The 26212-nt window shown below is 41.1% G+C and overlaps 1 protein-coding gene and 2 long non-coding RNA genes across 4 annotated transcripts in view; 2 read left to right on the top strand and 1 right to left on the bottom strand.

The window, feature by feature from the left end:
- The first annotated feature begins 1116 nt into the window (after window positions 1-1116).
- On the top strand, window positions 1117-1980 carry LOC148347885 (uncharacterized). The gene is made up of 6 exons (XR_015848181.1): window positions 1117-1231; window positions 1351-1405; window positions 1497-1572; window positions 1665-1693; window positions 1788-1856; window positions 1924-1980. It is a non-coding gene; the product is annotated as an uncharacterized LOC148347885 (long non-coding RNA).
- Window positions 1981-2540: 560 nt separating this feature from the next.
- LOC148347884 (uncharacterized) lies at window positions 2541-3724 on the top strand. 2 transcript variants are annotated; one of them, XR_015848114.1, is made up of 5 exons: window positions 2541-2577; window positions 2685-2727; window positions 2795-2920; window positions 2981-3048; window positions 3672-3724. It is a non-coding gene; the product is annotated as an uncharacterized LOC148347884 (long non-coding RNA). The 2 variants fall into 2 exon arrangements; XR_015848113.1 differs by lacking the exon at window positions 2541-2577 and having other exon boundaries at window positions 2616-2727.
- A 3607-nt stretch (window positions 3725-7331) lies between these two features.
- The window catches only part of LOC148347883 (paired box protein Pax-2a-like), a 69281-nt gene continuing 50400 nt past the window's right edge, over window positions 7332-26212 (bottom strand). Inside the window, exons 8-11 of the mRNA XM_088324286.1 lie at window positions 25383-25491; window positions 10790-10891; window positions 9650-9736; window positions 7332-8320 (exon numbers count right to left, since the gene is read on the bottom strand). Of these exons, the coding sequence (XP_088180412.1) occupies window positions 8244-8320; window positions 9650-9736; window positions 10790-10891; window positions 25383-25491 (375 nt within the window). The 3' untranslated portion in view covers window positions 7332-8243. The remainder of the gene's footprint in view (window positions 8321-9649; window positions 9737-10789; window positions 10892-25382; window positions 25492-26212) is intronic.

The following is a 26212-nucleotide window of genomic DNA, read 5'->3' as shown; positions in this document are numbered from 1 at the left end:
CACCAAGATAGTAAAGGACACCATTAAAGTCAAAAACACTATGATAGTAGAGGGCACCATGATATTTGAGAACACCATGATAGTCAAGGACACCATTATAACACCATGATAGTAGAGGGCACCATGAAAGTCGAGAACACCATGATAGTCAAGGACACCAAGATAGTAAAGGACACCATTAAAGTCAAAAACACTATGATAGTAGAGGGCACCATGAAAGTCGAGAACACCATGATAGTCAAGGACACCATTATAACACCATGATAGTAGAGGGCACCATGATAGTTGAAAACACCATAATAGTCAAGGACACCAAGATAGTAGAGGACACCATGATAATCAAGGACACCAAGATAGTAGAGGGCACCATGCTAGTCGAGAACACCACGACAGTTAAGGACACCAAGATAGTAGAGGACTCCATGATAGTCAAGGACATCAAGATAGTAGAGGGCACCATGCTAGTTAAGGACACCATAATAGTCAAGGACACCATTACAACACCATGTTATTCAAGGACACCATGATAGTAGGGTTCACCAGAGACAAACCCAGAAGATGAGAAGCAGGATCTAAATGAAGCCCCATCATTCTATGTTCTGTTTAGTAAAGCGACACCGACGTGACGGAGCGCTCCGTCCCAGCTGCTCGCCGTCCTCCTGTTACGCCCAAACGTAGCAGCAGCAAGACAAAAGCTCGGATGAAATATTTAAGAGCGCGACACAAACGGGGAAAGATCAAACTGCTCGGCTCGATCGGCCGATCGGATTTCTCTTAAGGAAAGAGGCAAGGACCGGGGAGAAGCGAGTCCTTTGGAAAATGAACCCTGGACGGTGGGGGGAGGACAAAGGACAGACAAAAGTCATAGAAAATGTTTCACGTGTAAAAAGAGAGGACAAATAGCGCACTTTTTCTCAGTGTTCTCATGTATTTTTTCCCCTTTAACCGTGTTGCCAGAAACATTGACAGTGTCTGTCGCGCCTGCGTCCACCAGAGGGCGCCTATTCGGTTCGTGACCGGGGACAGGTGTGTCCAATCACCCGCACCTGTCCCTCATTAGACTGACCCTTCATAAGGACATTTTGGACACTGTGTCAAGCGATTTGCAATTCTTTCCCCTTTTTGTAGTTTCATTCCAATTCATTTGTTTTTTGTTTCTGGTTCTTAGTTTTCCTCTTGCGTTTTTGGCTTTGGTGATGATTTTGTCATTTTTCAGCACATCTGACTTCAGGTAAGTCAATGTTTCTTAATTATAAAGAAAAGATGTGGATTATATTTTTAAAATCAGCTCGTCTTTTCTTTTTTTTTTTTTAGTGACCAAAGACACCATTTTGCTCTTCATTTTTTGAGATTATTGGGAAGCCGTAGCAGCAAGATGGTGAGCAATGACGTCATCTGCCTTGAGGTGAGGCCCATTTGATGCAAAATGAATTCAAGTTTCTTCATTTTTTTTTTTTTTAGTTTTTAAATTTGGCTTGTCTTATCATTTTTTTCAGTGACCAAAGGGACCCATTTTTCTCCATTGGGAAGCCGTAGCAGCAAGATGGTGAACAATGGCGTCAACTGCCCTAGGTGAGGCTCATTGTCTGCAAATTGAATGCAAGTTTCTTCATTTAGTTTGATTATTTTTTTCAAATTGGCTCGCTGTTTCTCATTTTTTTCAGTCTTTTTGAGAAGCCGTAGCAGCAAGATGGTGAGCAATTAGTCATCTGCTTTGAGATGAGTCTAATTTATTGCAAAATGAATGCAAGTTTCTTCATTTATTTTGATTATTTTTTTCAAATCAGCTCGCTGTTTCTCACTCTTCATTTTTTGGAGTCTTTTTGAGAATTTTGGCTACCCGTAGCAGCAAGATGGTGAGGCTCATTTTACGCAAAATGAATGCAATGTTCATCATTTCTATTTTTTTCCATTTTTTTTCAGTGACCAAAGACAACATTTTCCTGTATTTGAGTCTTTTTGAGAACCCGTAGCAGCAAGATGGTGAGGCTCATTTTATGCAAAACGAATGCAAGTTTCTTTTGTTTTTATTAGTTTTTAAAATCAGCTTGTCTTTTCTTATCAATGTTTTCAGTGACCAAAGACACCGTTTTGCTCTTCATTTTTTTGGAAGCCGTAGCAGCAAGATGGTGACCAATTAGTCATCTGAATGGAGGTGAGGTTCATTTTATGCAAAAAAATTGTTCTGATTATTATTTTTTTGAATCTGCTTGTTTATTCTTATCCATTTTTGCTTTTCATTTTTTGAGTGTTTTTGGCTACCCGTAGCAGCAAGATGGTGAGGCTCATTTTACGCAAAATGAATGCAATGTTCATCATTTCTATTTTTTTCCATTTTTTTTCAGTGACCAAAGACAACATTTTCCTGTATTTGAGTCTTTTTGAGAACCCGTAGCAGCAAGATGGTGAGGCTCATTTTATGCAAAACGAATGCAAGTTTCTTTTGTTTTTATTAGTTTTTAAAATCAGCTTGTCTTTTCTTATCAATGTTTTCAGTGACCAAAGACACCGTTTTGCTCTTCATTTTTTTGGAAGCCGTAGCAGCAAGATGGTGACCAATTAGTCATCTGAATGGAGGTGAGGTTCATTTTATGCAAAAAAATTGTTCTGATTATTATTTTTTTGAATCTGCTTGTTTATTCTTATCCATTTTTGCTTTTCATTTTTTGAGTGTTTTTGGGAAGCCGTAGCAGCAAGATGGTGACCAATGACGTCAACTGCCTTGAGGTGAGGCCCATTTTATGCAAAATGAATGCTAGTTTTTTCATTTGTTTATTTTCCTCAATGTTTTCAGTGACCAAAGACAGCATTTTGCTCTTCATTTTTTTAATTAGTTTTTACAATTGGCTCGTCTTTTCTTATCCATTTTTTTGGAACCTGTAGCAGCAAGATGGTGAACAATCGAATCATCTGAATGCAGGTGAGGCTCATTTTATGCAACATTTTTTTGGATTATTTTTCTTATCATTTTTTTCTTCAGTGACCAAACACACCATTTTTTTGCGAACCCGTAGCAGCAAGAGGGTGGACAATGACATCTGCCTTCAGGTGAGGCTCATTTTATGCAAAACATGTACCCATTATCCAAAAAAATCCCCATCCGGAATACATGGGCCCATTCATTCTATTGGTAGTCATGGAAACGAGGGCTTTTCCAGGGTGGCTTGAGGGGGCTTGACCCACATTACCTTTAACCATGGGTAAATGGTGAATTCCAAAGAGTGTATGCTAACTGCTATGTGCGCTGCTAGCATAGCCAGCCCAAGTATTAGCGCAAGCTGGCTGTAAACACTGTCAGCAGTGCTAACTTCTTCATGCCCAAAAATTTTGGGAATGGCTATATTGTAACAACTTCATATTTACAAATAATGCTAAATGGGTTCATACTAAAAAGTGATGCAAACTAAATGCTAACTCCATGTTAAAAAAAATTCGGTGATGGCTTTATATTAACAAACTACAGAACCAAGTTTAAAAAACTTTATGCTAACAACGCAACCCTACCGGTTCTCTACAGACATCTGCCGCCGGGAATGGTCTAGTCTTTTCTCATTTTTGAGAACCAATGAGTCATCTGAATGGAGGTGAGGCTTTTATTGCAAAATGAATGCAAGTTTCTTTTATTTTGATGATTTTCTAAAATCACCTAGTCTTTTTATCCATTTTTTCAGTCACCAAAGACACCATTTTGTGAACCCGTAGCAGCAAGAGGGTGAACAATGACCATCATCTGCCTTGAGGTGAGGCCCATTTTATGCAAAATATGAAGTTTGTTAATTTATTTTAATTACCGTATATTCCGCACTATGAGATGCATCTAAAAGTCTTAATTTTTTTTCAAGAGCTGACCATGCGCTTCATTTATGGATCAATATTAAATCGCAAAGTCTTCGTACTAACTAGAAGCCTCTGACTAGGTTTTCCCCAATGAATGCTGGGATTTATTTACTGGCTTTTCATTGGCTAACCAATGTGTCAATCATCATTTGAATTCATCACTATTGGCTAAAGTTGTTTGAAGGTCAAGAAGTGGAACCTTTTACAGGCTGTCAAAACAGAAAGACTTTTTTTAAACTCACGGATATAACACAACCACTTTGGTGAGCTACATATTTTCAGACTAAACTCAATTCCAAGTGTTTATTGTCATAAGCACAGTAAAGTTGTGAGGCGAAAAAGAAAATGTTGGCATTTCTTGAATCCCAAGTGGGTAATAAGTTTAACTAAACTATTTGGTCCACATTGTAGTGCGGAAAATATGGTAATTTTTAAAATTGAGTTGCCTTTTCTATTTTTGTCAGTGACCCAACACACCATTTTGCAAGAATCTGTAGCAGCTGCCTTGAGGTAAGGCTCAAGTTCTGCAAAATAATTGTTAATCAATGACGTTAAAGTCATTCTATGCAGGCAATGTTCTTTATAAAAATTGGGCCAATTTTAAGTATTTTTAGAAACCTGCAGCAGTCATATTTTGTGCCAAAATGTCTGCATACCCCAGAAAGAAAGAAAGAAAGAAAGAAAGAAAGAAAGAAAGAAAGAAAGAAAGAAAGAAAGAAAGAAAAGAAAAGAAAGAAAGAAAGGAAAGAAAGAAAAGAAAGAAAGAAAGAAAGAAAGAAAGAAAGAAAGAAAGAAAGAAAGAAAGAAAGAAAGAAAGAAAGAAAGAAAGAAAGGAAAGAAAGAAAGAAAGAAAGAAAGAAAGAAAGAAAGAAAGAAAAGAAAGAAAGAAAGAAAGAAAGAAAGAAAGAAAGAAAGAAAGAAAGAAAGAAAGAAAGAAAAGAAAGAAAGAAAGAAAGAAAGAAAGAGAAAGAAAGAAAGAAAGAAAGAAAGAAAGAAAAGAAAGAAAGAAAGAAAGAAAGAAAGAAAGAAAGAAAGAAAGAAAGAAAGAAAGGAAAGAAAGAAAGAAAGAAAGAAAGAAAGAAAGAAAGAAAGAAAGAAAGAAAGGAAAGAAAGAAAGAAAGAAAGAAAGAAAGAAAGAAAGAAAGAAAAGAAAGAAAGAAAGAAAGAAAGAAAGAAAGAAAGAAAGAAAGAAAAGAAAGAAAGAAAGAAAGAAAGAAAGAAAGAAAGAAAGAAAGAAAGAAAGAAAGAAAGAAAGAAAGAAAGAAAGAAAGAAAGAAAGAAAGAAAGAAAAGAAAGAAAGAAAGAAAGAAAGAAAGAAAGAAAGAAAGAAAAGAAAGAAAGAAAGAAAGAAAGAAAGAAAGAAAGAAAAGAAAGAAGAAAGAAAGAAAGAAAGAAAGAAAGAAAGAAAGAAAAGAAAGAAAGAAAGAAAGAAAGAAAGAAAGAAAGAAAGAAAGAAAGAAAGAAAGAAAGAAAGAAAGAAAGAAAGAAAGAAAGAAAGAAAGAAAGAAAGAAAGAAAGAAAGAAAGAAAAGAAAGAAAGAAAGAAAGAAAGAAAGAAAAGAAGAAAGAAAGAAAGAAAGAAAGAAAGAAAGAAAGAAAGAAAGAAAGAAAGAAAGAAAGAAAGAAAGAAAGAAAGAAAGAAAGAAAGAAAGAAAGAAAGAAAGAAAGAAAATTTTTAATTGTCATGAAAGGCATGACTAAGAGTGATAACTGCCACAAACATGAAAGAACTCCTTTATTTACACAAGGGGAAATAAGCCAACTGCATAGTGTTTGTACACTGTCCCTTGATTTGGAACCATCATAAAATAACAATTATATCATCAATCTGTAAATAAACAACCTTGTCTTTGGCGAATGGCTCTTAGTTTTTACTCAGCCACAGAAAATAAAAATCCGCCTAAAAGAATGTCAGACTTTGTTCTTGGCGGGTGGGAATGGTTATTGAATCTGGTCCTGCCAAAGACTTTAAGTGAGGAAAAACCTGATCTCTAGTGCATATCGTGGGGTGTCAGGGGCCACGAGATGGAACAAATGTTCTCTGGGGGAGTGAGATAAAAAAGAAAGTGAGAGACGTCATCAAATGGACATATTTCAACCTGCCGCTTGTGTGCTCAGCCTCGTCTCCTGTTTGACACCCCTTTTTAAAGGGACAGTGTGTATTTAAACATTAAATCCTCCTCTGTACCTATCATATTTATATCCCATGTTTTCCAGTCACGTATTTTACTCTGATACTGTTTTGATAAATACCTTTTTGATCCATTATCACAAATATTTTTTTCCGAAATAACATCATCAGAGCTAATTTCCCATATCAATATGAGTATACCACTTCATACATGCCTTCCACCCTCAGTTACTAAATTTTCAGGGCTGATTTTTGTCCTAAATAACAAGGTGCAAGTAGTTGTTTCGTAAAAATGTCACCAAATAGTGCAAACCATAAGGTGTTTTTTTTTTTGGAACCTTTGGCACAGAGAGAGAAGGGGAATGCTTTCCACCCTAATAAGCTGCTACCTAAATCGATAATAAATGTCTTGTTTTAAAAAAACAATATTCACCCCTTTTCCCCAAAAATATGAATACATTATTTACCAAACGGTGGTGCTAATTCAATGTAGTCCATCATTTTTGGGTCCAATCTTTAAATCTAATAAACATTCCCACTGTACGAGTGAATATACTCTAAAAACTCACCCTTGTGTTGAATTATTGCTATTTTTCTGCAGCTGTGTGGTTTGTAGCGGTCAAATATTCAATAAATCAAGTACGTACTGGTTTTTGGTGGCATATATTGGTCCAATAATACACACTGCCCCTTTAAATGCCAACCTTATAGCATATATGCATGGAAAATGAGAAACAACATAGTGCAAAATCAAGAGATGTAAAGAACAGGAAATTCAGCCCTTTAAAACTGTGCTTCTCAACTGGTGGGTCAGGATCCAAAAGCGAGCCGTGGACCTGTTCTTGGCAGGAGAAATAAGCCAGAGTACATGGGTTGAAATGTTTAAGTCAATGTTTGGAGTGTCTGATAAGCAAAACCTTATCAACACGAGTTAAATTAATTACAGCAGGCTGACACGCTGGCATTTGAATTTTACAATTCGGTTATTACGTCCATGTATTAGAAGTACAGCTATGATTTAGTATACTTTACCTTTATTCTGTATCATTTTTTAAATTTTATTTTTGGTTATTTGGTGTGGGAGATAAACTCCCAAAGGGAGATTGTTGTGGATTAACGGAGTCGGAGCTTGAAATAATGAGGACACATTTGTTTAAGACAGGAAATTCCAGGCTTGTTTCCCCAGAGTTTAAATGGCAGCAACAGCTTACAAGCTGATAGGAATTTGGCTGTGTCAGGCCGACTCCAACGATTTTATTGAAAATTGTGTAACATTGGAGAATCGAAAGAAGACGAAAATATCATGGCCAGGGGACGCACTAAGCAACATATCGAACTCCTTAACAATAAATGGCCATACTAAAATTAGAATGAGCCCAGGTTTCCCTTCTCTATTTGGGTCCCGAAGTTGAGAAGCACTGTTTTAAAAAGGAAAAATAAACGGTAACAAAAAAAACCATACCTCATTGGGTGCCATCAACGGCGATACACGTCAAAGTTCCATTTTACAGTAATACATCCTCTTGCTCCGTTGGCGACTCGCAGCAGTTTTTTTTTTACCTTTTTAACATGTTGATTGTGTATCACAGAGTCCCCGTCTTCTCACGGCCTTCAGCCAGGCAGGACCATGAGTGGAAAGTACGGCGGGCATTCTCCTTTTCGCTCCAATATTTTGAGGGACAGCGTGTCATATAAAAACTCGTAAAATGAGAGTTATATAGACTCAAAGTGATCATTGTTTTTTCGCCCAGGCTTTTCGTGGACCAAGAATCAAACAGAGAAATTAGGAAAAAGGAAGCAAGAAAAAGATTAAAATAGGAAAAAAAACACAAAGAATATAAACAAGAAATAGAAGAAAAAAGGAGAATAAAGTCCAAAGAATACAGGCAGAATAAAAAAACAGATGAAGGGAAAGAGTAATAAAGATGAAAATAAGAAATCAAAGAAAAGAGAAGAGAAAAAACAGATGCATAAAAAGGAAGGAAAAAAAGAGAATAAACAAAAGAATACCAAGGAGAATAAAGTAAAAAAAAGGGGGTAATAGATTAAATAAATATTCCTGACATTAGAAAATCCCCATTTCCAAGATGGGTTTCCTTTCCTTGAATGAATCCTTTTTCACCACTAGAAGGCGCCACACACACCGTCCCTTTAAGCCAGGAGCAAAGTCCGCCGCCACGTCCCGAAAAGTTCCGGCTCGGAAACGCCGAGCCAAAGGAATGTACAGTGTGGACGGCCGCTCCCGTCCAGAGTCTCGCGGGCGGATTCCGTGGTAACTAGTGGCGGTCGTAGCCGGCGGCGGCGGCGGGCGGAACGGAACCTCTGGACGCCGCGCTATAATAATAAGGGGAACCTGAAATTTAACAGAATTGGCATCAATTTTAAGAAAATAGCATTTAGCATCATTTGTTAACATTTAGCAGTTAGTGTGAAGCTCTAACGATTAGACGTTATCACAATTTTTCAGCAAGTAGCCATTAGCATCATTTTTAAGAAAGTATCATTTAGCATGTAGCCGTTAGTATCATTTGTTGACATGAAGCAGTTAGTATAAAGCTATGACTATGAGACATTATCATAACTTTTCAACATGTAGCTGTTAGCACAATTTTTAATAAAGTAGCGGTTAGCATCATTTGTTAACATGAAGTATTTACCATGTAGCAGTTAATATAAAGCTATAACAATGAGACAATTTTTCAGCATGTAGCTGTTAGCATCAATGGCCATGATCTAACTGTTAGCATGTAGCCGCTAGCATAATTTATAAGAAAGTAGCAGTTAGCCTCATATGTTAACATTTGGCAGTTAGTATGAAGCTATAACGATTAGACGTTATCACAATTTTTCAGCATGTAGCTGTTAGCAAGTAGCCATTAGTATCATTTTTAAGAAAGTATCATTTAGCAAGTAGCTATTAGGTTCATTTGTTAAGATGAAGCTATAACAATTAGACGTGATCATAAATTGTCAAGATTTAACTGTTAGCATGTAGCCGTTAGTATCATTTGTTGACATGAAGCAGTTAGTATAAAGCTATGACTATGAGACATTATCATAACTTTTCAACATGTAGCAGTTAATATAAAGCTATAACAATGAGACAATTTTTCAGCATGTAGCTGTTAGCATGTAGCCGCTAGCATAATTTAAAAGAAAGTAGCAGTTAGCCTCATATGTTAACATTTGGCAGTTAGTATGAAGCTACAACGATTAGACGTTATCACAATTTTTCAGCATGTAGCTGTTAACATAAGTTGTCAAGATTTAACTGTTAGCAAGTAGCCATTAGCACAATTTTTAAGAAAGTAGCAGTTAGCATCATGTGTTAACATGAAGCAATTAGCATGTAGCAGTTAGTATGAAGCGATAACATTTAGACATCATAATTTTTCAGCATGTAGCTGTTAGCATAAATGGTCAAGATTAAACTGTTAGCAAGTAGCCATTAGCACAAATTTGAAGAAAGTAGCATGTAGCTGTTAGCATCAATGGTCAAAATTGAATTGTTAGCAAGATTATTTGATTATCCTCTAAACGTTTGGAGGCTGACTCCCTTTTGGTGATTGAGTGAATGGGTAGAGTGTGAAGCTCATTGTAGAGCTCTTTGGGAGCTCTTCATTGACTTGAAAAGCCCCGATATATACATTGGTCAACACGCTAAGCTAGCCGCGCTACTCACTCAGTAACGCGGGATTGCCGAATCGCCAGGCTTCGTTGTAGGCGGTGTATTGCGGGTGACTGTAGGGGGTTCCCGAAAACTCGCTCCCTGCAAAACGAGACCGGCAGTTAGCGCCTCCTACAGGGCAAAACATGTTATTACATCCCAATATTTCTTCAATAAGCAAAAAATGCAAATCACATCGATCAAAGAGGCTGTATTTGAAATAAGCTTCGCTCTACTTAAATAACAATAAGGATATTATTGATAATAATGGTCCACCCTCTTGCTGCTACGGGTACCTAAAACCATCATCGAGGCTGGGCAAAAAATGTCAGTGAATGAATTTGTGCCTTTTGCCCACTTTGAGGGTTTGGTTCGTATTCTTCCGTGCGCTATTTTGCACTCGTTTTCAGAGAAGCTCCCTAATGACTTCTTTAATTGTTTACTTTCTTACTCTTTTTTTCACCTACTCTTTTCCTCTCCTTTCTCCATTTCACTCTCTTTTTCTAAGTCTTTCTCTCTCTCTCTCTCTTTTTTACTTTTTCCCTTTCTCTTTTTCACTTTTTCTTTTCCTTTCTCTTTGTTTCTCTCTTTTTAATTTACTCTTTCTCTCCTCACCTTTCTTTATTTTACTCTTTTTCTAGGTCTGTCTATTTTTCTCTCTTCTGCTATCTCTTTTCCTTTTCTCCCTCCCTCGCTCTTTTTAATTTACTCTTTATTTCACTCTTTTTCCAAGTCTGTCTATTTTTCTCTCCTTTTCCCTTTTTTCCTCTTCCTTTCACTATCTGTTTTTGTTACTACTTAGCGCAAAAAGCTCCCACTTCGATATGCATTTCCAAGAAGACACCTTATTGCAAGGGCATTACCAGGAGGGCAAGTGCCCACTCAGAGAAATGTAAAGGTGAAAGCAGTCTAAAAAAAGGGGAAAGAACTACAATAAAAAAGGAAAAGGGGAAAAAGAAGAAACTTATAATAGAGCCATAAAAAATGAATAAAAGAAAGACGAAGGAAAAACGAAAAACGCTAAAGAAAAGAGAAAGCTAGGAGAAATAAAGGGTCAAAAGAAGAAAAAAACAAATTCTCACAGTCCTTTGTAACTGACTGTCATGAAGGCATTATTTAGCGCCTCCTAGTGGTCAACGGTAGAACGGGATTTACCAGGAACCATTCCAGCGAGGGTGGATGTGGGGTAGCTGCCCTGGCCCGTGGGGGGAACGTGAGGGGGGTACCCGGGTAAGGTGGTGTTGGCCATCTCCCGACCTAAGCGCACAAAACACACAAAAACAACCGCTTCAACCCTAAGGAACCTTCTGAAACGGACTGCGATTAGGTGGCGCTGTTTCGCTCGCTCGAGAGCTCCGAAACAAAATCCCATCTTCCGAAAAGCGAACTCGCTATAACTCGACAGACTTGATTGAAATATTATCGGTTGGGGCTAGCGAGGAAATGCTAACGGCTACATGCAAAGAAGTATTGGTCGCAGCTACACGCTAATGAGTTGTGCTGAGAGGTAAATGCTGATGAGTCACGCTCACCGCTACTTGAAATCAAGACTACCGACATGCTAACGAGTTATGCTAACAGCTAACCAAACATTGCTTACAAGTCACGCTAACGGCTACATGCTAAAGACCACATTCTAACATGTTAAACGGCTACATGCAAATAAGTATTGGTCACAGCTACACGCTCATGAGTAGATGCTATTCGGGTCATACTGACGGGTTCGTGCTAGCGAGAAGATGCTATCAAGTCATGCTAGCAGCTACATGCTAACAATTAACTATTGTCATGCTAACGGATACATTCTAGGGACTACATGCTCATCAACTTGTCTGTTTTTTTTTGTTTGTTTCCTGTTTCCAGTTTGGACATTTGGTTTGTTACTTTGTGCCTGGCATTTCCCTTTACAGTTTTCGTAGGTTTTTTTTCTTGTTGGAATAAGTCTGGTTTGATTATTTTTTTTGTTTGTTTCCTGTTTCTGGTTTGGACATTTGCTTAGTTGTTACTTTGTTCCTCGTTTTTTTCCCTTCAGTTCTCTTTTTAGTTTTTTTCTGATTTGATTCCTTTTTGTCTTTGGAATATGCTTTTTGTTTAGTGCTCCCTTTTTTTGTTTGTTACTTTGTCCCTGGTTTTGTTAATAAATACCATCTCATTTCGGGGCTCCTTAGTACCCGCTTTCCTTCACTAGCGTTTGCGTCCTCCCCAACATACCTTTGGCGTGAATAAACGATCACATCCGATTTGTTATTAGTTTGCCACTCTTGGTTTTAAAGAAGCGCATGAATATTCTGGACACGGATTGTGTTACGCACACAAAAACAGAGCGTGTGATCCAACGAACGAGAAGATCCTGCGTCGATTTTTCCGGGAATCGGACCCGGCTAGCGGCGTTTCTGGCTTTATGCTGACAAATTGAAAAAAAATGGCCGTCGATCAGCAGTCTATACAACCGGGCTAGCCTCATTAGCCGCGTCCTCGCCTTTTGTTTCCTCCTCATTAAAAGAGGGCCCTGGTTCTATTAGTGCCCTTAGTTTGATTACCGGAGAATGCTGCTACGCTTGAGTCCATCCAGCGACTGTTCAAGACCGCAAAATTGGCAACGCGACAAATCCGGTAACCGGCCCAGAGCATATAGCATTTATCGATATCAAAAGACTATTCAGTGACTTGTATCACACCAGCATTCTCTTTAGCTGATGTCATGGTTTGTTGAAAAAGCGCCAGGGAGCCACTAGGGAGTGCCAAAGAGCCGCACGCAGCTCCAGAGCCATTTGTTTACCAATTTTGTTGTTATCATTCTATGTTGTTTTGACACCAAATCCAGCTAAAAACACTTCTAGGGGTCTTAAGTACTATTGTGTCCATTCTACCAAAAATCAGTTCAGTGGTTTTGGAGTCTATAAGCCCCGTACGGACACACGCACGCAAATTAAGATTTATATTATAGTCTAGACTAGAGATCTCTGCTTAAAAATGATGACTACAAGGCCGTATATTGAAAGGATTTGAAATAGAGCGACATATGTGTCTAATTGTCCTTCGTTGTCAGGCTGAATCTTAAAAGGTTGTTTTCCTGACCTGAATTCAGCACTAGGCCACTAATGTACAAGAAGTTGGACCCCCCCCCCCAAAAAAAACATTCACAATTATGAATTATCCTGAAAAATGTGTCACATTTTCGATACCCAAAAGACAATGCTAATTTCTAACCAATAGAACAAGAAATTATAGCCTCAGTCCCTTCCCGGACCCGAAAACAATCCACAGAGAACCCACCTGTGTCCGATTTAATTGATGAATTTCTTTTCAATGAAACGAGCAGCTATAAGATAGCTATTACCGGGCTTCCCAGTTTGTTTGCATGCAGAAGGTCATGCCCACCCAACACACAAAGCCCTCCCCAACCTGGCCCCGTGTTAGCATTTGCTGTGCGCTGTCTGCTCAGAAAACAATGCATGCTACGTTGATATCAATGACCAAATCTAGAATAGTAAACCAGGGATAACTGAAGCATGAAGTAGTCAGGGATAACTGCACTGCAGTGGTTCTCAAAGGCGCAAATGACATATCCAATACACCAGGGGGCAGTGGCGTTCTCAGTGGCATTATGTTTAGTTTACAAGCTAAGTATAAGCATCAGTATGAAGTATAGACATGAAATGTAATAACGATAATAATATAAAATAATATTTCACACAGATGCAGAAACAGGCAAAGAGAGAAAGGGTAAAGGTCCATTAAAAGTCTCCTCCCGTAGCACTTCACTGCCACCGCGGAGGGAGACGTTGATCGTTTGGTAGCGGACAGCATGAGGCCAAAAAAATAAAGCCTTCAATTGAAGATATTCCAACCCATTTGTGCAGATAAGACACAAAACGCAAATATTTGGTAATGACAGAGGTGATAAGTTAACTTTCGGTACTTTTTCTCCTCACCCATAGCGAGAGAGGATTTCTTCTTCCAAGTGCTTCCAAAACTCACAAGATTCCTGGGAAAACCTGTCACGGTTGCCATGGCGCCCAATTGGCCCCGCCCATGTGGCGCCAGCTGTGGCTCATTAACAGATTGGCTTTCTGTCTTTTTAAGCTCAGTGCTCTCACTCTTCCTTTGTCAGTCCGTCAACAAACCTCTGCCCTGCAAGACGTGGGTTCTGACTCGGTCCTTTTTTCCTGTTGGCATTTCCTGTCTGGTATTGTTCCCGTTTATTTTGTTCTGTTTAATATCAGTTTCCAGTTTCGTTCCCTGTCTAGTTGGTCCTGTTGATTTTCGATATCCGGTTTCGATATCAATCCTGTCCGTCCCGTTGTTTAATATCGGTTTCCAGTTTCGTTCCCGTCTAGTTTGTCTTGTTTAATTTCGATATCCTGTTTTGATATCAATCCTGCCTGTCCTGTTGTTTAATATCGGTTTCCAGTTTCATTCCCGTTTGGTTTGTCCTGTTTAATTTCGATATCCTGTTTTGACATCAAACCTGTCCGTCCTGTTGTTTAATATCGGTTTCATTCTTGTTTAGTTTGTCCTGTTGATTTTGGATATCCTGTTTCGATATCAATCCTGTCGGTCCCGTTGTTTAATATCGGTTTCCAGTTTTGTTCCCTTCTAGTTTGTCCTGTTTAATTTCGATATCCTGTTTTGATAGCAATCTTGTCCGTCTTGTTATTTAATATCAGTTTCCAGTTTTGTTCCCTGTCTAGTTGGTCCTGTTGATTTTCGATATCCTGTTTTGATATCAATCCTGTCCGTCCCGTTGTTTAATATCAGTTTCAAATTTCGTTCCCGTCTAATTGGTCCAGTTTATTTTCGATATCCTGCTTTGTTATCAAACTTGTCTGTTCCATTCTTGTTTAGTTGGTCCTGTTGATTTTCAATATCCTGTTTTGATATCAATCCCGTCTGTCTCGTCCTGTCCGGTATCGACCCCATCCGTCCGATATCTACTCGGGCGATCGATATCGATCTCGTCGGCCTCCGGCTTCCTGTCGTTCCGCACCAGACCGCTGCCTAACATACACGACTCCCCATTTCCCGTGTGAGAACGTCACGCGTTTGGGTCCCGATCTTGTTCCGGTTCATGACAAAGGCAACAAGAAACAAGCGAAAAGACTCACAAAGACGAAACAATCCCGGAAAGTTCAGAGTCAAAGGAGTGCGCGGTAGCATGACTTTATCTTCATTTGGCAGCGACGCTAGGCTATTAGCGGCTGCCTCTTTAGCGAGCTGGACGCGGCCTAGCGTGACAGGGACACCTTCCTATTCCACGCAACAACCGCAAATCTTCCACCCCTGTCTTTGAAATCTTCGCCAAAAAATGACGGGGGAGGGGGGAATCCCGGCATCCTAATGCACCACGAGGGAATAACCGGCTAGCCAAATTGCTTGAAATCCCAAAACGGCGTCTCAAAGTCACTCTAAAGCTTCCTTTTGTTCGACTTCCTCTCAAATAAAAGTACGTCGCCAACCTTCTTCGAGCGGATGGCCTGGAGAGGCACGGGCGCCACCAGGCTGCACTTGCCCAAGACACATCACAGGAAACGGTGCGAAAGGGATCCCACCGACCGACCGACCATGTTAGTATTATCTTATTTCCAGGTGAATTATTGGAAGGAAGGTTCAATAGATTCAGAAATAACCTTTTCCTAGAAAATGACAATGACCCAGCACAGGTCCAAGGGCACTTCAGCTGTCCCACGGGCCCCACGTTGGAGAAAACTCATGAGAATTTCTTACAGTCATACAGAAAACCTACTTTTACCCCCCCCCCCCACACAAAAATATCACATTTTTTACTGTGAGTTAATTTTGAGAAATTGTTAACTATTTTTTAATTTTGTGTTTGTTAATTTTTTAAACATTTTAACTGATAAAGATGTGATTCATCTAGATATTTTATTTCATATTTAATACTAAGCATTTCATACAGATGCATATCGGATTCATTATGAGTTACAGCATGGGTGTCAAACAGGCGGCCCGCGGGCCAGATCAGGCCCGCTAAAGGATTGAATCCGGCCCAGGAGACAACACTCAAAGAAGCGCAAGAGATAAAAAAGCTGCAGGTTGAAATATGTCAAATTGATGTTGCCAAAGCCAGGTGCCTCCAACATAGACACTCTACTTGTATTTATTTCTCTCTCTCTCTATCTCTCTCTTTTCCATCCGTTTTCTCCCACTCTGTCTCTTTCACTCCCTGTGTCTCTCTTTTTCTCTTCCTTTGTTGCTCTTTGTCTCTTTCTCTCTCTGTGTCTTTTAACCTCTTTTGCTCTTACTTCCTTTTTTCCTTTTCTCATTTTTCTCTTTCTCTCTTCCTACCCTTTGCGCTTTCTTTTCTCTTTTCTCTTCTTCTGTCTTTCTATTTCTCTTTGGACTTCTTTACTCCTCTCCCTTGCTTTTCCCCCTCTCTCACAACTTTTTTTTTTTTGTTTCTCACGCTCTCTCCCCCTCTTTCTTTCTTTGTCCCGCCCTCTCTCCTTTTCCCTCCCCTTTCTCTCATTTCTTTATCTCTTTTTCTTTCTCTTGAATCTACTCGTCCGGCCCCCGACAGAATATTTGTTCTATCGTGTGGCCCCCGAGTTCAAATGACTTTGACATCCCTGAGTTACAGTAACAGAGAAAATATGATTTTTTTTCCCCTCCATTTTTTTGGATCCGTGATTAATTATGATGAATTGCCAGAAAACACGTTTAATCGCAGTTTTCATTTCACAACACTCTGCTAGATACAAACTGTGAAATATCAAGGAAGGTTTCAAATGTCTTCCCTTTAAAAAAAAAACTTATATTTGTGGATCGTGACTTACGATAATTAACTCATCAATTGTCGAAATAATAAATAAAGTATACGCATAAATGATTGATTTAATACAAAAATATAGATTTTTTAAAAAAATCTTCATATATATAATGTGATTCATTAATGACGCATATATTTAATTTAAAATCGAATTATTTTAATTTGATTGTTAATGCAACATCCATTTTTAGATTACATATGTTCCACTCCAGTCCTGTAGGTGGCAGTAATGCAAGTGAAATAGATATGCGAACATGTTGGATGACACCCCATTTTTGTTCATTTTTCAAAATTTGGAAATATTCCGCTTTCAAAATAATGAGTTGGAACGATTTGATGTCGTACAAACAAGTGAGCTGCGTTTAAAACCAAAGAAAGAAAGAAATGACAATGAATACTACGTACAATACACGTATCTACTAAGTTTTCAAAACCCCCGTCATTTTTCGATATTATTTGTTGTATTCTCTCCTTTTTACTCAATTTATCTAGAATGTTCTGCAAACCTCAGCGTATACTAGGCAAGCCTTTTTCGACCCTGACTCCCAACTGTATCGTTTTTGCTCCCGTCTGTCTCCGGTTTCGACCCGTTTTGATCCCGACCAGGTCTGCCCTCCCGTCCCGGCTCACGACCTCTTTTTGTCCCCGACCACGTCTACTCCCCCGTTCTGGCTTACGTTTCCGTTCCCGACCGCGTTTTTACTCTCCCGTCCCGACTATCGACCTCTTTTTCCGTCCCTGACACCGTCATCGCTCGCTACGGAAGATCCACTTCCGTGTTTGGATCGCAAGCTGAGTACGAGAGCGTCTTGCTTCAGCGAACACCGAATCGTGGGCCATGCCCTTCCTCTTCCCTTCAATAAAACTTGTAAACGGCGTCGGAAGCGGAAAAAAAAAAACGGGTCAGTTGCCGGGACAGGAGAGCAAAAAACGTGGTCGGGATCAGAAACGAGTCGAAAGCCAGGAGAGAGTAGACGTGGTCAAGATCAAAAAATGGGTCAAGGCCGTGAAACAGACAGGAGCAAAAACAGGGTCGAAAAGCTTGCCTAGAGTAAACAGGTTCGCAGACAGACCGACAACAGGTGACGGAAAGGAGTGGGTTTAAATAGGGACAGGGAGCCAATCAGAGTCAGAGGGACCAAAGGAGCGGGCACAGGTGAATCATATCGGTAATCATGACACCTTAGCCTCAGAGTGTGGAGTTTGCATATTCTCCCCGTGCCTTTCCTCCCACCCTCCCCAAATCATACATGTCAGGTTAATTGACCGTTCCAAAATGTCCCTAGGTGGGAATGTCTCGGCATATCTCCTGCCCACTGCCTGACGATAGCTGGGATGGGCTCCGGCACCCCCGCGACCCTACTGTGGATAAGCGGTACATGAATTCTGAAAGTCAAAATAGAACGTGCGATAAAATCTTCTGCTTTTTAATGCGGAAAAGTTGCTTCGTATGATTTCTCGCTATAGGATTCAATTTCATTTTGAATCCAATTCCGATTGATAGTATGGATACTCATCTCTACCCGTAGCCTTTCTTTTTCCGTACGGTGCTTTTGTGTTTTCTCCCAGTGGTGTATAGCGCTCACGGTGACTCTCATTGATACGCGCTTGAAAAGGCCTTTAGAGGCCTCCATCAGCGAGCCGGGCAGGGAATCAAACGCTCTCTTTTTCGTCAGTAGGCGCGACGGAGAAACCCCCCTTCCCCCCCGAAAGAAGAAAACCACCTCGGCTCAGGAAGCCCGCATTGAAAAGTGGACAATCGGCCGTATCGAAAGCATCTCGCCATTGACTGCACCCGCCGCAGTGAAGCCCCTCACCACCGAGGGAGCCCATTTCGATTCCGAGCCGGGATTCTTCCGACCCGAAGGTTTCCCGTCAATAGAAATGACCTGACAATATGCAATTATCCTAGACGGGGCTTCATAGGGCTATTTAATGCGGAGAGGAAGGGGCCAAAAGACTCGCTTCTGAATTTCAATGTAAATGGTCTGCATTTCTATAGCGCTTTTCAAGTCGATGAAGACTTTCCAAAGCGCTTTACAATATGCTTCACACTTACCCATTCACACACACACACACCAATAGGGAGTCAGCCTCCAAACGTTTTGAGGATAATCAAGATGCTAAATGGACTGCATTTTTCTATAGCGCTTTTCAAGTCAATGAAGAGCTCCCAAAGCGCTTTAAAATGTGCTTCACACTTACCCATTCACAAACACACTCACACACCAATAGGGAGTCAGCCTCCAAACGTTTTGAGGATAATCAAGATGCTAAATGGTAAGTGGTAAATGGACTGCATTTATATAGCGCTTTTCAAGTCAATGAAGAGCTCCCAAAACGCTTTACAATGTGCTTCACACTTACCCATTCACACACTCACACACCAATAGGGAGTAAGCCTGCAAACGTTTTGAGGATAATCAAGATGCTAAATGATAAATGGACTGCATTTATATAGCGCTTTTCAAGTCAATGAAGACCTCCCAAAGCGCTTTCCAATGAGCTTCACACTCTATCCATTCACACACACACACACACACACACACACACACACACACACACACACCAATAGCAGCGTCTGCCATACAAGGCAATGAAGTCATGACAATCCTGGCAAGATAAAGTTTCAAATCAGTTTGAATTCAAAACTACTATCTTCCCCCTCAGCATCCACCTGTTACTCCACTTGGCCAGCTCCCGTCACAACAAATGTAAATTTGATGTTATCCCACAGAGTTGTACTTGAGTTGGTATAGCAAAGATAGAAAACCTCTGGCAACTATAGAGATATGAAAAAGTTCCTCATCCTTTTGGAATTTTCCACTGACTCACACAATGCCCCCGACCCTTCTTTTGTCACCGACCGGTTTTGGATTCGAACTGCCTACGTTTGTTTACGGCCTCAAGTCGAAAAATGTCAAATGCGTTATAAAAGGTTTGTATTGTGAGGGTCGTGCATGACTCCACATTTCCCGGAAAATAAAAGCCTCGTGTGAGAACATCACGCGTTTGGGTCCTGATCCTGTTTTGGTTCTTGACACAGTCCTTTGAAACATCTTGCGATTAAGGGCCAAACAAAGAAATGGGACTTGACTCTCCAGCTGTTCAAAGTCTGAATGCTCGGTCTGGTCAATGAAACGAACAGGCAAAGTAACCAAGAGTTAAGAAAAAAATGAGATGATGTATAATTGTTTTGTAGTATATTTTCCGGCTGATTTCGGACCCTCAAACGATCCTTTCTTAGCCGAGCCTTCCTCTAATACAGGGGTGTCATACTCATTTGAACTCGAGGGCCACACGACAGAACAAACATTCTGTTGGGGGCCGGACTAGTAAATTAGAAAGAAAGAAAGAGAGAAAAAAAATGAGAGAAAGAGGGAGAGAAAAGAGAGAGGGTGGAAGAAGAGAGAAAGAGAGGCAGAGAGAGCGTGAGAAACAAACGAGATAAAAAGAGAAATAGTGAGAGAGGGGCAAGAAAAAGAGAAAGAAAGAAAAGGAGAGAAAGAGGGGTGAAAGAGAGAAGGGGAGAGCAAGAAAACAAGAAAGAGAGAAAGAGGAACAAAGAAAGAGAAAAGATGACAGAGAGTGAGCGTGAGAGAGAGAGAAGAGAGAGGGAGAGAGAGCGTGAGAAATAAATGAGATAAAAAGAGAAATAGAGAGAGGAACAAAGACAGAGAGAAAGAAAGAAATCAAAGAAAAATAGAAAGAAAGAAAAGGAGAGAAAGAGGGGCGAAAGAGAGAAGGGGAGAGCAAGAGAAAGAGAGAAAGAGACAGAGGAACAAAGAGAAAAGATGATAGAGAGAGAAACAGGGGGATGTAGAGAGAGAGAGAAAGAGAAAAAAAGAGGGAAAGAGAGAGGGAGAAACAAATGAGATAAAAAGATAAATAGTGGGAGAGAGGCGAGAAAGAAAGAAAGAAATCAAAGTAAAATGGAAAGAAAAAGAGAGAAAGAGGGGTGAAAGAGAGAAGGGGAGAGCAAGAGACGGGGAGAGCAAGAGACAGAGAGAAAGAGGAACAAAGAAAGAGAAAAAAAGACAGAGAGAGAAAGAGAGGGAGAGAGAGAGAGAGCGTGAGAAAAATGAGAGAGAAATAGTGAGAGAGGGGGAAGAAAGAAAGAAATCAAAGAAAAATAGAAAGAAAAGGAGAGAAAGAGCGGTGAAAGAGAGAAGGAGAGAGCAAGAGAAAGAGAGAAAGACAAAAATAAACAAAGAAAGAAAAGATGATAGAGAGTGAAAGAGATAGAGATTGAAAGAAAAGGAGAGAGAGAGAAAGAAATACAGCATTTGTTCTTTGGCAACATCAAGTGGACATATTTCAACCTGCAGCTGGTTTTTCTCTTGTGCTTCCCTCGCGGGCCAGATTCAATCCCTTAGCGGGCCTGACGTGGCCCGCGGGCCGCCTTTTTTTTTGACACCCCCGCTCTAATAGGATAAACGGAGGACACAAAAGATTTCATGAATCAAGCCTAATAGTTGATGCAAATGAGGCGGGCGTAAACATCAAGGAGATCAATGACCAGAGCGAGGGAAGACGTTCCGAGCGCCGACGCAAAGTCTTCAATTTCCTCCTCTTTAGAGACGCATCGTTTCCGATGGGCCGATCCGCCGAGCCTCTTTAAACCCATTTGGAAGGAGATTTCTTTTGACTTTCAAACAAACCCTACCCTGTGAAATCCATCGTCAACAATAGGCTTGATTTGATTTAAGAGCTTTGATTTAAGAGCTTTGATTTAAGAGCCTCAAAGCTGGATTTGGGTTTGCCAATGTCGCGTTTGGAAAGGATTAAATATGACTTTTGCTTTTCACTTAAACGCGTCGGAACAAATTGAGCGGTGTTTTCGTATATCTCAAATGTATCAAATGCTGGCAAAATACTCTTTAAAGGCCCGCGACCCTACTGAGGATAAGCGGTGTAGCTCATGAGATGAGATGACTCTTTAAAGGGACAGTGTGTTGTCAGGATTACTGCTGTGACTCAGCTGTGCCCGCTCCTTTGGCGCCAACTGCCGATTTGCTCCTGATCAGTACTTGTACCGCTCCCATCCGTCCCCTGTTGTCAGTCCGTCTGCGAACCTCAGTGTATACTAAGCAAGCCTTTTTCGACCCTGACCCCCACCGGTTTTTGGCTCCCGTCTGTCCCACGACCTGTTTTTGATCCTGACCACTTCTCTCTTGTCCCGGCTTTCGAATTCTTTTTGTCCCCGACCACGTCTACTACTCTCCTTTCATGGCTTACGACTCTCCTGTCGTCAGTCCGTCTGCGAACCTCTGTTGATACGAGGCAAACCTTTTTCGACCCCTGACTCCCGCCTGACCCGTTTTTGCTCTTGTTTATCTCTGGCTATGACCCGTTCTGATCCCGACCACGTCTGCTCTCCCGTCCTGACTTATGACCTTTTTTTGTTCTCGACTACGTCTGCTCTCTTTTCCTGGCTTACGACCCGTTTTTCGATCCTGACCACGTTTTTTGCTGTCCTGTCCCAGCTACCGATCCGCTTTTTGCGTCCCCGACACCCTTCTCCACTTCCGTGTTTGGAGCACAATCCGAGTATCAGAGCGACCTGCTTCCTGTGGCCAGCCACCACCGGATGGTGGGTGCAACCCCTTCCTTTCTTCCATTAAAACTTGTGAGAAACGCTACGCATCTGGGTCCTGTCTCCGTTCTGGTCCTGACACATTTAGTGTCACGTTAAACAATTTTTTTTCGAATTCTTTGTAGCCCAAGGAGCATCCTCGAGTGCAAAAAGTAAATTACAGGATAACTTTATTTATTATTTTTTTCTGCTTTATTCTGCTAGTTTTTTTTTTTCTCCTTTTTTTTTTTTTAACTATTATGCATTCTTTACGTTATATATTGTTTCTTTAATTTGAATAAGAATAAAACAAACCTGTACAGTCTTTCAATGTCAATGTTGTATCTTCTCTCCTTAGTTTGAGTGTCTACTATACTATAAATTGAGCATTTTAGCTCCGATTTGGATTTGAAATTTGGAGCGGCTCCCCTGTTCTCCTTGCACGTTTAAAACCCGTCGACGTCTTCTGTCCTTATTCGGAGTTTGAGCGAGGTATTTCAGGAGTATTTCTTAATTTGCTAATCCGAGCTAATCCTAATTATGTACAGCCGATTTCAGGGGTGTCAAAGTCATTTGAACTCGGGGGCCACACGATAGAACAAACATTTTGTTGGGGCCGGACGAGTAGATTCAAGAGAAAAAAAGATAAAGAAATCAGAGAAAGAGGGAGGGACAAAGAAAGAAAAGAGCGTGAGAAACAAAAGATAAAAAGTTGTGAGAGAGGGGGAAAAGAAAGAGAGAGGAAGAAAGAAATCCAAACAGAAATAGAAAGACGGGAGGAGAAAAGAAAGCGCAAAGGGTAGGAAGAGAGAAAGAGAAAAGGAAAAAAGGAAGTTAGAGCAAATGAAGTTTAAAAGACACAGAGAGTGAAAGAGACAGAGAGTGGGAGAAAAGGGGTGGAAAAGAGAAAGAGATAGAGAGAAAGAGAGAGAAAGAACGAGAGAGAAAGAGAGAGAGATGGGGGAAGGAAGAAAGTGAGAGGAAAAAAGAAATCCAAAGAGAAATAGAAAGACGGAAGGAGAGAAAAGACAAAAGAAAGCGCCAAGGGTAGGAAGAGAGAAAGAGAAAAGAGAAAAGGAAAAAAGGAAGTTAGAGCAAAATGAGTTAAAGAGAGAGAGAGAAAGAGACAGAGAGAGTAGGATAAAAGGGGTGGAAAAGAAAGAAAGAGAGACAGAGAGAGAGAGAGACAGGGAGAGAAATAAATACAAGTACAGTGTCTTTGTTGGAGGCACCTGGCTTTGGCAACATCAAGTGGACCTATTTCAACCTGCAGCTTGTTTTTCTCTTGCGCTTCTCTGAGTGTTGTCTCGCGGGCCGGATTCAATCCCTTAGCGAGCCTGATCTGGCCCGCGGGCTGCCTGTTTCACACCCATGGCCTACTTCTTAAGTGAGATTTCCACAAAAGAGTCGTCATAAACTCGGAGTAACCTCCACAACCAGCGGACGATATTTTAATTAAAGTCATATCATGTTTGCCAATAAGCATCTTGATTATCCTCCAAATTTAAGTGAAACATTTTGCTAATCCGAGCAAATCCTAATCATGCACCGCCTACTTCTTAAGTGAGATTTCCACAAAAGAGTCGTCATAAACTCGGAGTAACCTCCACAACCGGCGGACGATATTTCAATTAGCCGGGCGATCATTAATTGTGACGGGGAAAGCGTCGGGCGGCCAGATTGGAAGGAGGCGGTCGTGATGGAGGCGAGAGTGGGGGAAGAGAGAGTGGGGGAGGACGCCGTTCGCGGGGGTGACACGGGAGGGCGAAGTAAATGATCACGGTGTTAGAGCGAGGCGGTCGAGGTGCCAGAGCGTATTTACCGAGCCGCATTACTCGTGTTCCCGGAGCGCTATGGCCCCCCCCCCCGTCCACGAGCCTTCCTCCCTCCTCGGTGACAAAGTGAACAAATCACGGAGGCGACCGACCGACGGTCGAGCGGCGGTGGCGCACCCCCTCGATGAATCCCATCTCGCGACACCCAAAAGACCTCGTCGCCCTGCTCCGATTTCCCGGCCGCTCGCTCAGCAAATCGGCGCTCGGACCGCGGACGCTAACGCCCCGGGATAAACGATACCCCCGTTTACTCGATTCTGTATTCTTTGCCGAAGGTTTCAGACGGTCGCGCGGCGACGACCCGAGCAAGTGCCAAATTCCGTTTCGAAATGTTGATTCCGTTTATCGAGTCACAAAAAAATCTGCAAAAAAATCGGAGTTCGATTCCACAGGCCACATTCAAAATGTCCACCAACGTCTTGAATCAAGAAATCGCTTCAATGGAATCTGTTAGACAACCTAAAGTAGGACCACGAAATCTCAAAAACACAATTGACACGTCACGATCCAAAGAAATTCCGAAAAAAATTTGAAAAAAATCCGAGGTTGCAAAGCAATTTCCAAGCCTGAGAACCACCGTCAAAGCCGTTACACAAACATGGACAGAATCGAGAAAAGTGGCAAACCTTCCCAGGAATGGTCAAGCAACCAAGATAACTTCAAGGAGTGAGACAACGGATCATCCAAGAGGTTATGAAAAAACTCAAAAAAATTCTCGGTTATAAGAAAGAAACTGGCCAAAAACGGCAGCCAAAGCTAAATATCATGTTTGCCAATAAGCATCTTGATTATCCTCAAAATTTGAGTGAAACATTCTGTGGACATACGAGTCAAAAATGGAAATTTTTGGAAGGTGTGCAGCCCGTTACATCTGACGTTCAAATGGCAGAAGAACTTGATGCTAACTGTAAAGCATGGTGGTGGCAGTGTCATGGTCTGGGGATGCTTTGCTGCCTCAGGACGACGTTCTGTGGTGTACGGAATCACGAATTCTGGCGTTTACCTAAAGATCTTGAAGTAGAATGTCCGTGCCCTCAAACTCAAGCGCTCTTGGATCACGTGCAGCACAATGATTTAAAACACCAGCACCACCTCTGATTGGCTACAAAAAAAAGAAGGTACTTAAGCAACTCAGACGAAGTCAGGCTTTAAATCCAATTGAAACGGGCAGTCGATGCTAAAAACCCTCCAATAAAGTCGATTTGAAGTAGTTTTGCAGGGAAGAATGGGCCAAAATTCCTCTACTATTAGGTTCAGTTACATTTTGACATAGGGCCACTTTCGTTTTGATTTTTGTGTGGCATAATAAATGGAATCAAGATTTCAAAACTGCATATTGTATTTCCTTGGGTTGTTTGTATCTATATAAAATTTGGATTGATGACCTGAAACCTTTGTGAGTTATTAATATGCGAAAAACACAGAATTCAGGGAGGGGGGGCAAAGACAGCATTAAAAAAGCTTTCACACTGGACTTGTTGGTTTGAGTTTTTTATGTTCACACTGTTCCGTACAGCGGGGGGGGGGAATTCGGTGGTTTGATCTTACCTACAGGGTAGCTTTGCGAGACGCTGGGGCCCAGATCCGGGTTGGACGCCAAACTGGGCTTGACTTCCTCCAGGCCGGGGTTGAGGCCGGGCAGCGAGTACTCATTACCCTGCGGGGGCGCACAAAGGAACGGTTACGCAACCGGACAGGACACTCAGGCCAAATATACGTTTGTGAGAGGGCATTGTGCAAGTTGAGGCCGCGTAATCACGTCATTAGGAGACGGAAAATGGAATTTTATTACGAATTATAGGTTGAGGAAACCCTTAAGCGCCTGGGTGGTCGGGGCACCGATGAGGGCGCAACTCTGGACAGCTTTCTCTACTGTAACCAGGAGTATCAGCGGGTTGTCACGTCATTAGGAGACCGAAAATGTCATTTTACTACAAATAATAGGTAGATGGATCCCTTAGGCGCCTGGCTGGTCGGGGCACCGATGAGGGCGCAACTCTGGACAGCTTTCTCTACTTTTCCTGGCCTGTTTTTTGGGTGGGGGCAGGGTTGGCACCAGCTATTTACGTTAGATTTTTGAGTCTATTATAATTTCATGAAGAGACACTCTAGAGACAGGGAGAAATGCGGCACACACCTGGTAGTAACCTCCATATCTTTAGTGCATTGAGTTTCAGGTAAAAGCACTTCTCTCTCTGTATTTTATATTGCAGCCAAGTGGCTAACAGGAGTGGCTAGAGAAGAAAACAGTGGGGGGAAAAAACTGAAGATGTCGGAGTCACAGGACTTGGCGACCATCACATGGGGGGCTCGGCTTTGGTGTGGTAGCATAGCATAATCCTACATTCTCAAATTAAAATTGACTGGGAGAAAGATTT

This window comes from Urocampus carinirostris, chromosome 19, assembly GCF_059441175.1.
Source record: "Urocampus carinirostris isolate Australia breed hairy pipefish chromosome 19, RoL_Ucar_1.0, whole genome shotgun sequence".
Taxonomy (NCBI): Eukaryota; Metazoa; Chordata; class Actinopteri; order Syngnathiformes; family Syngnathidae; genus Urocampus; species Urocampus carinirostris.
This window is presented reverse-complemented; position numbering and strand designations above follow the sequence as displayed.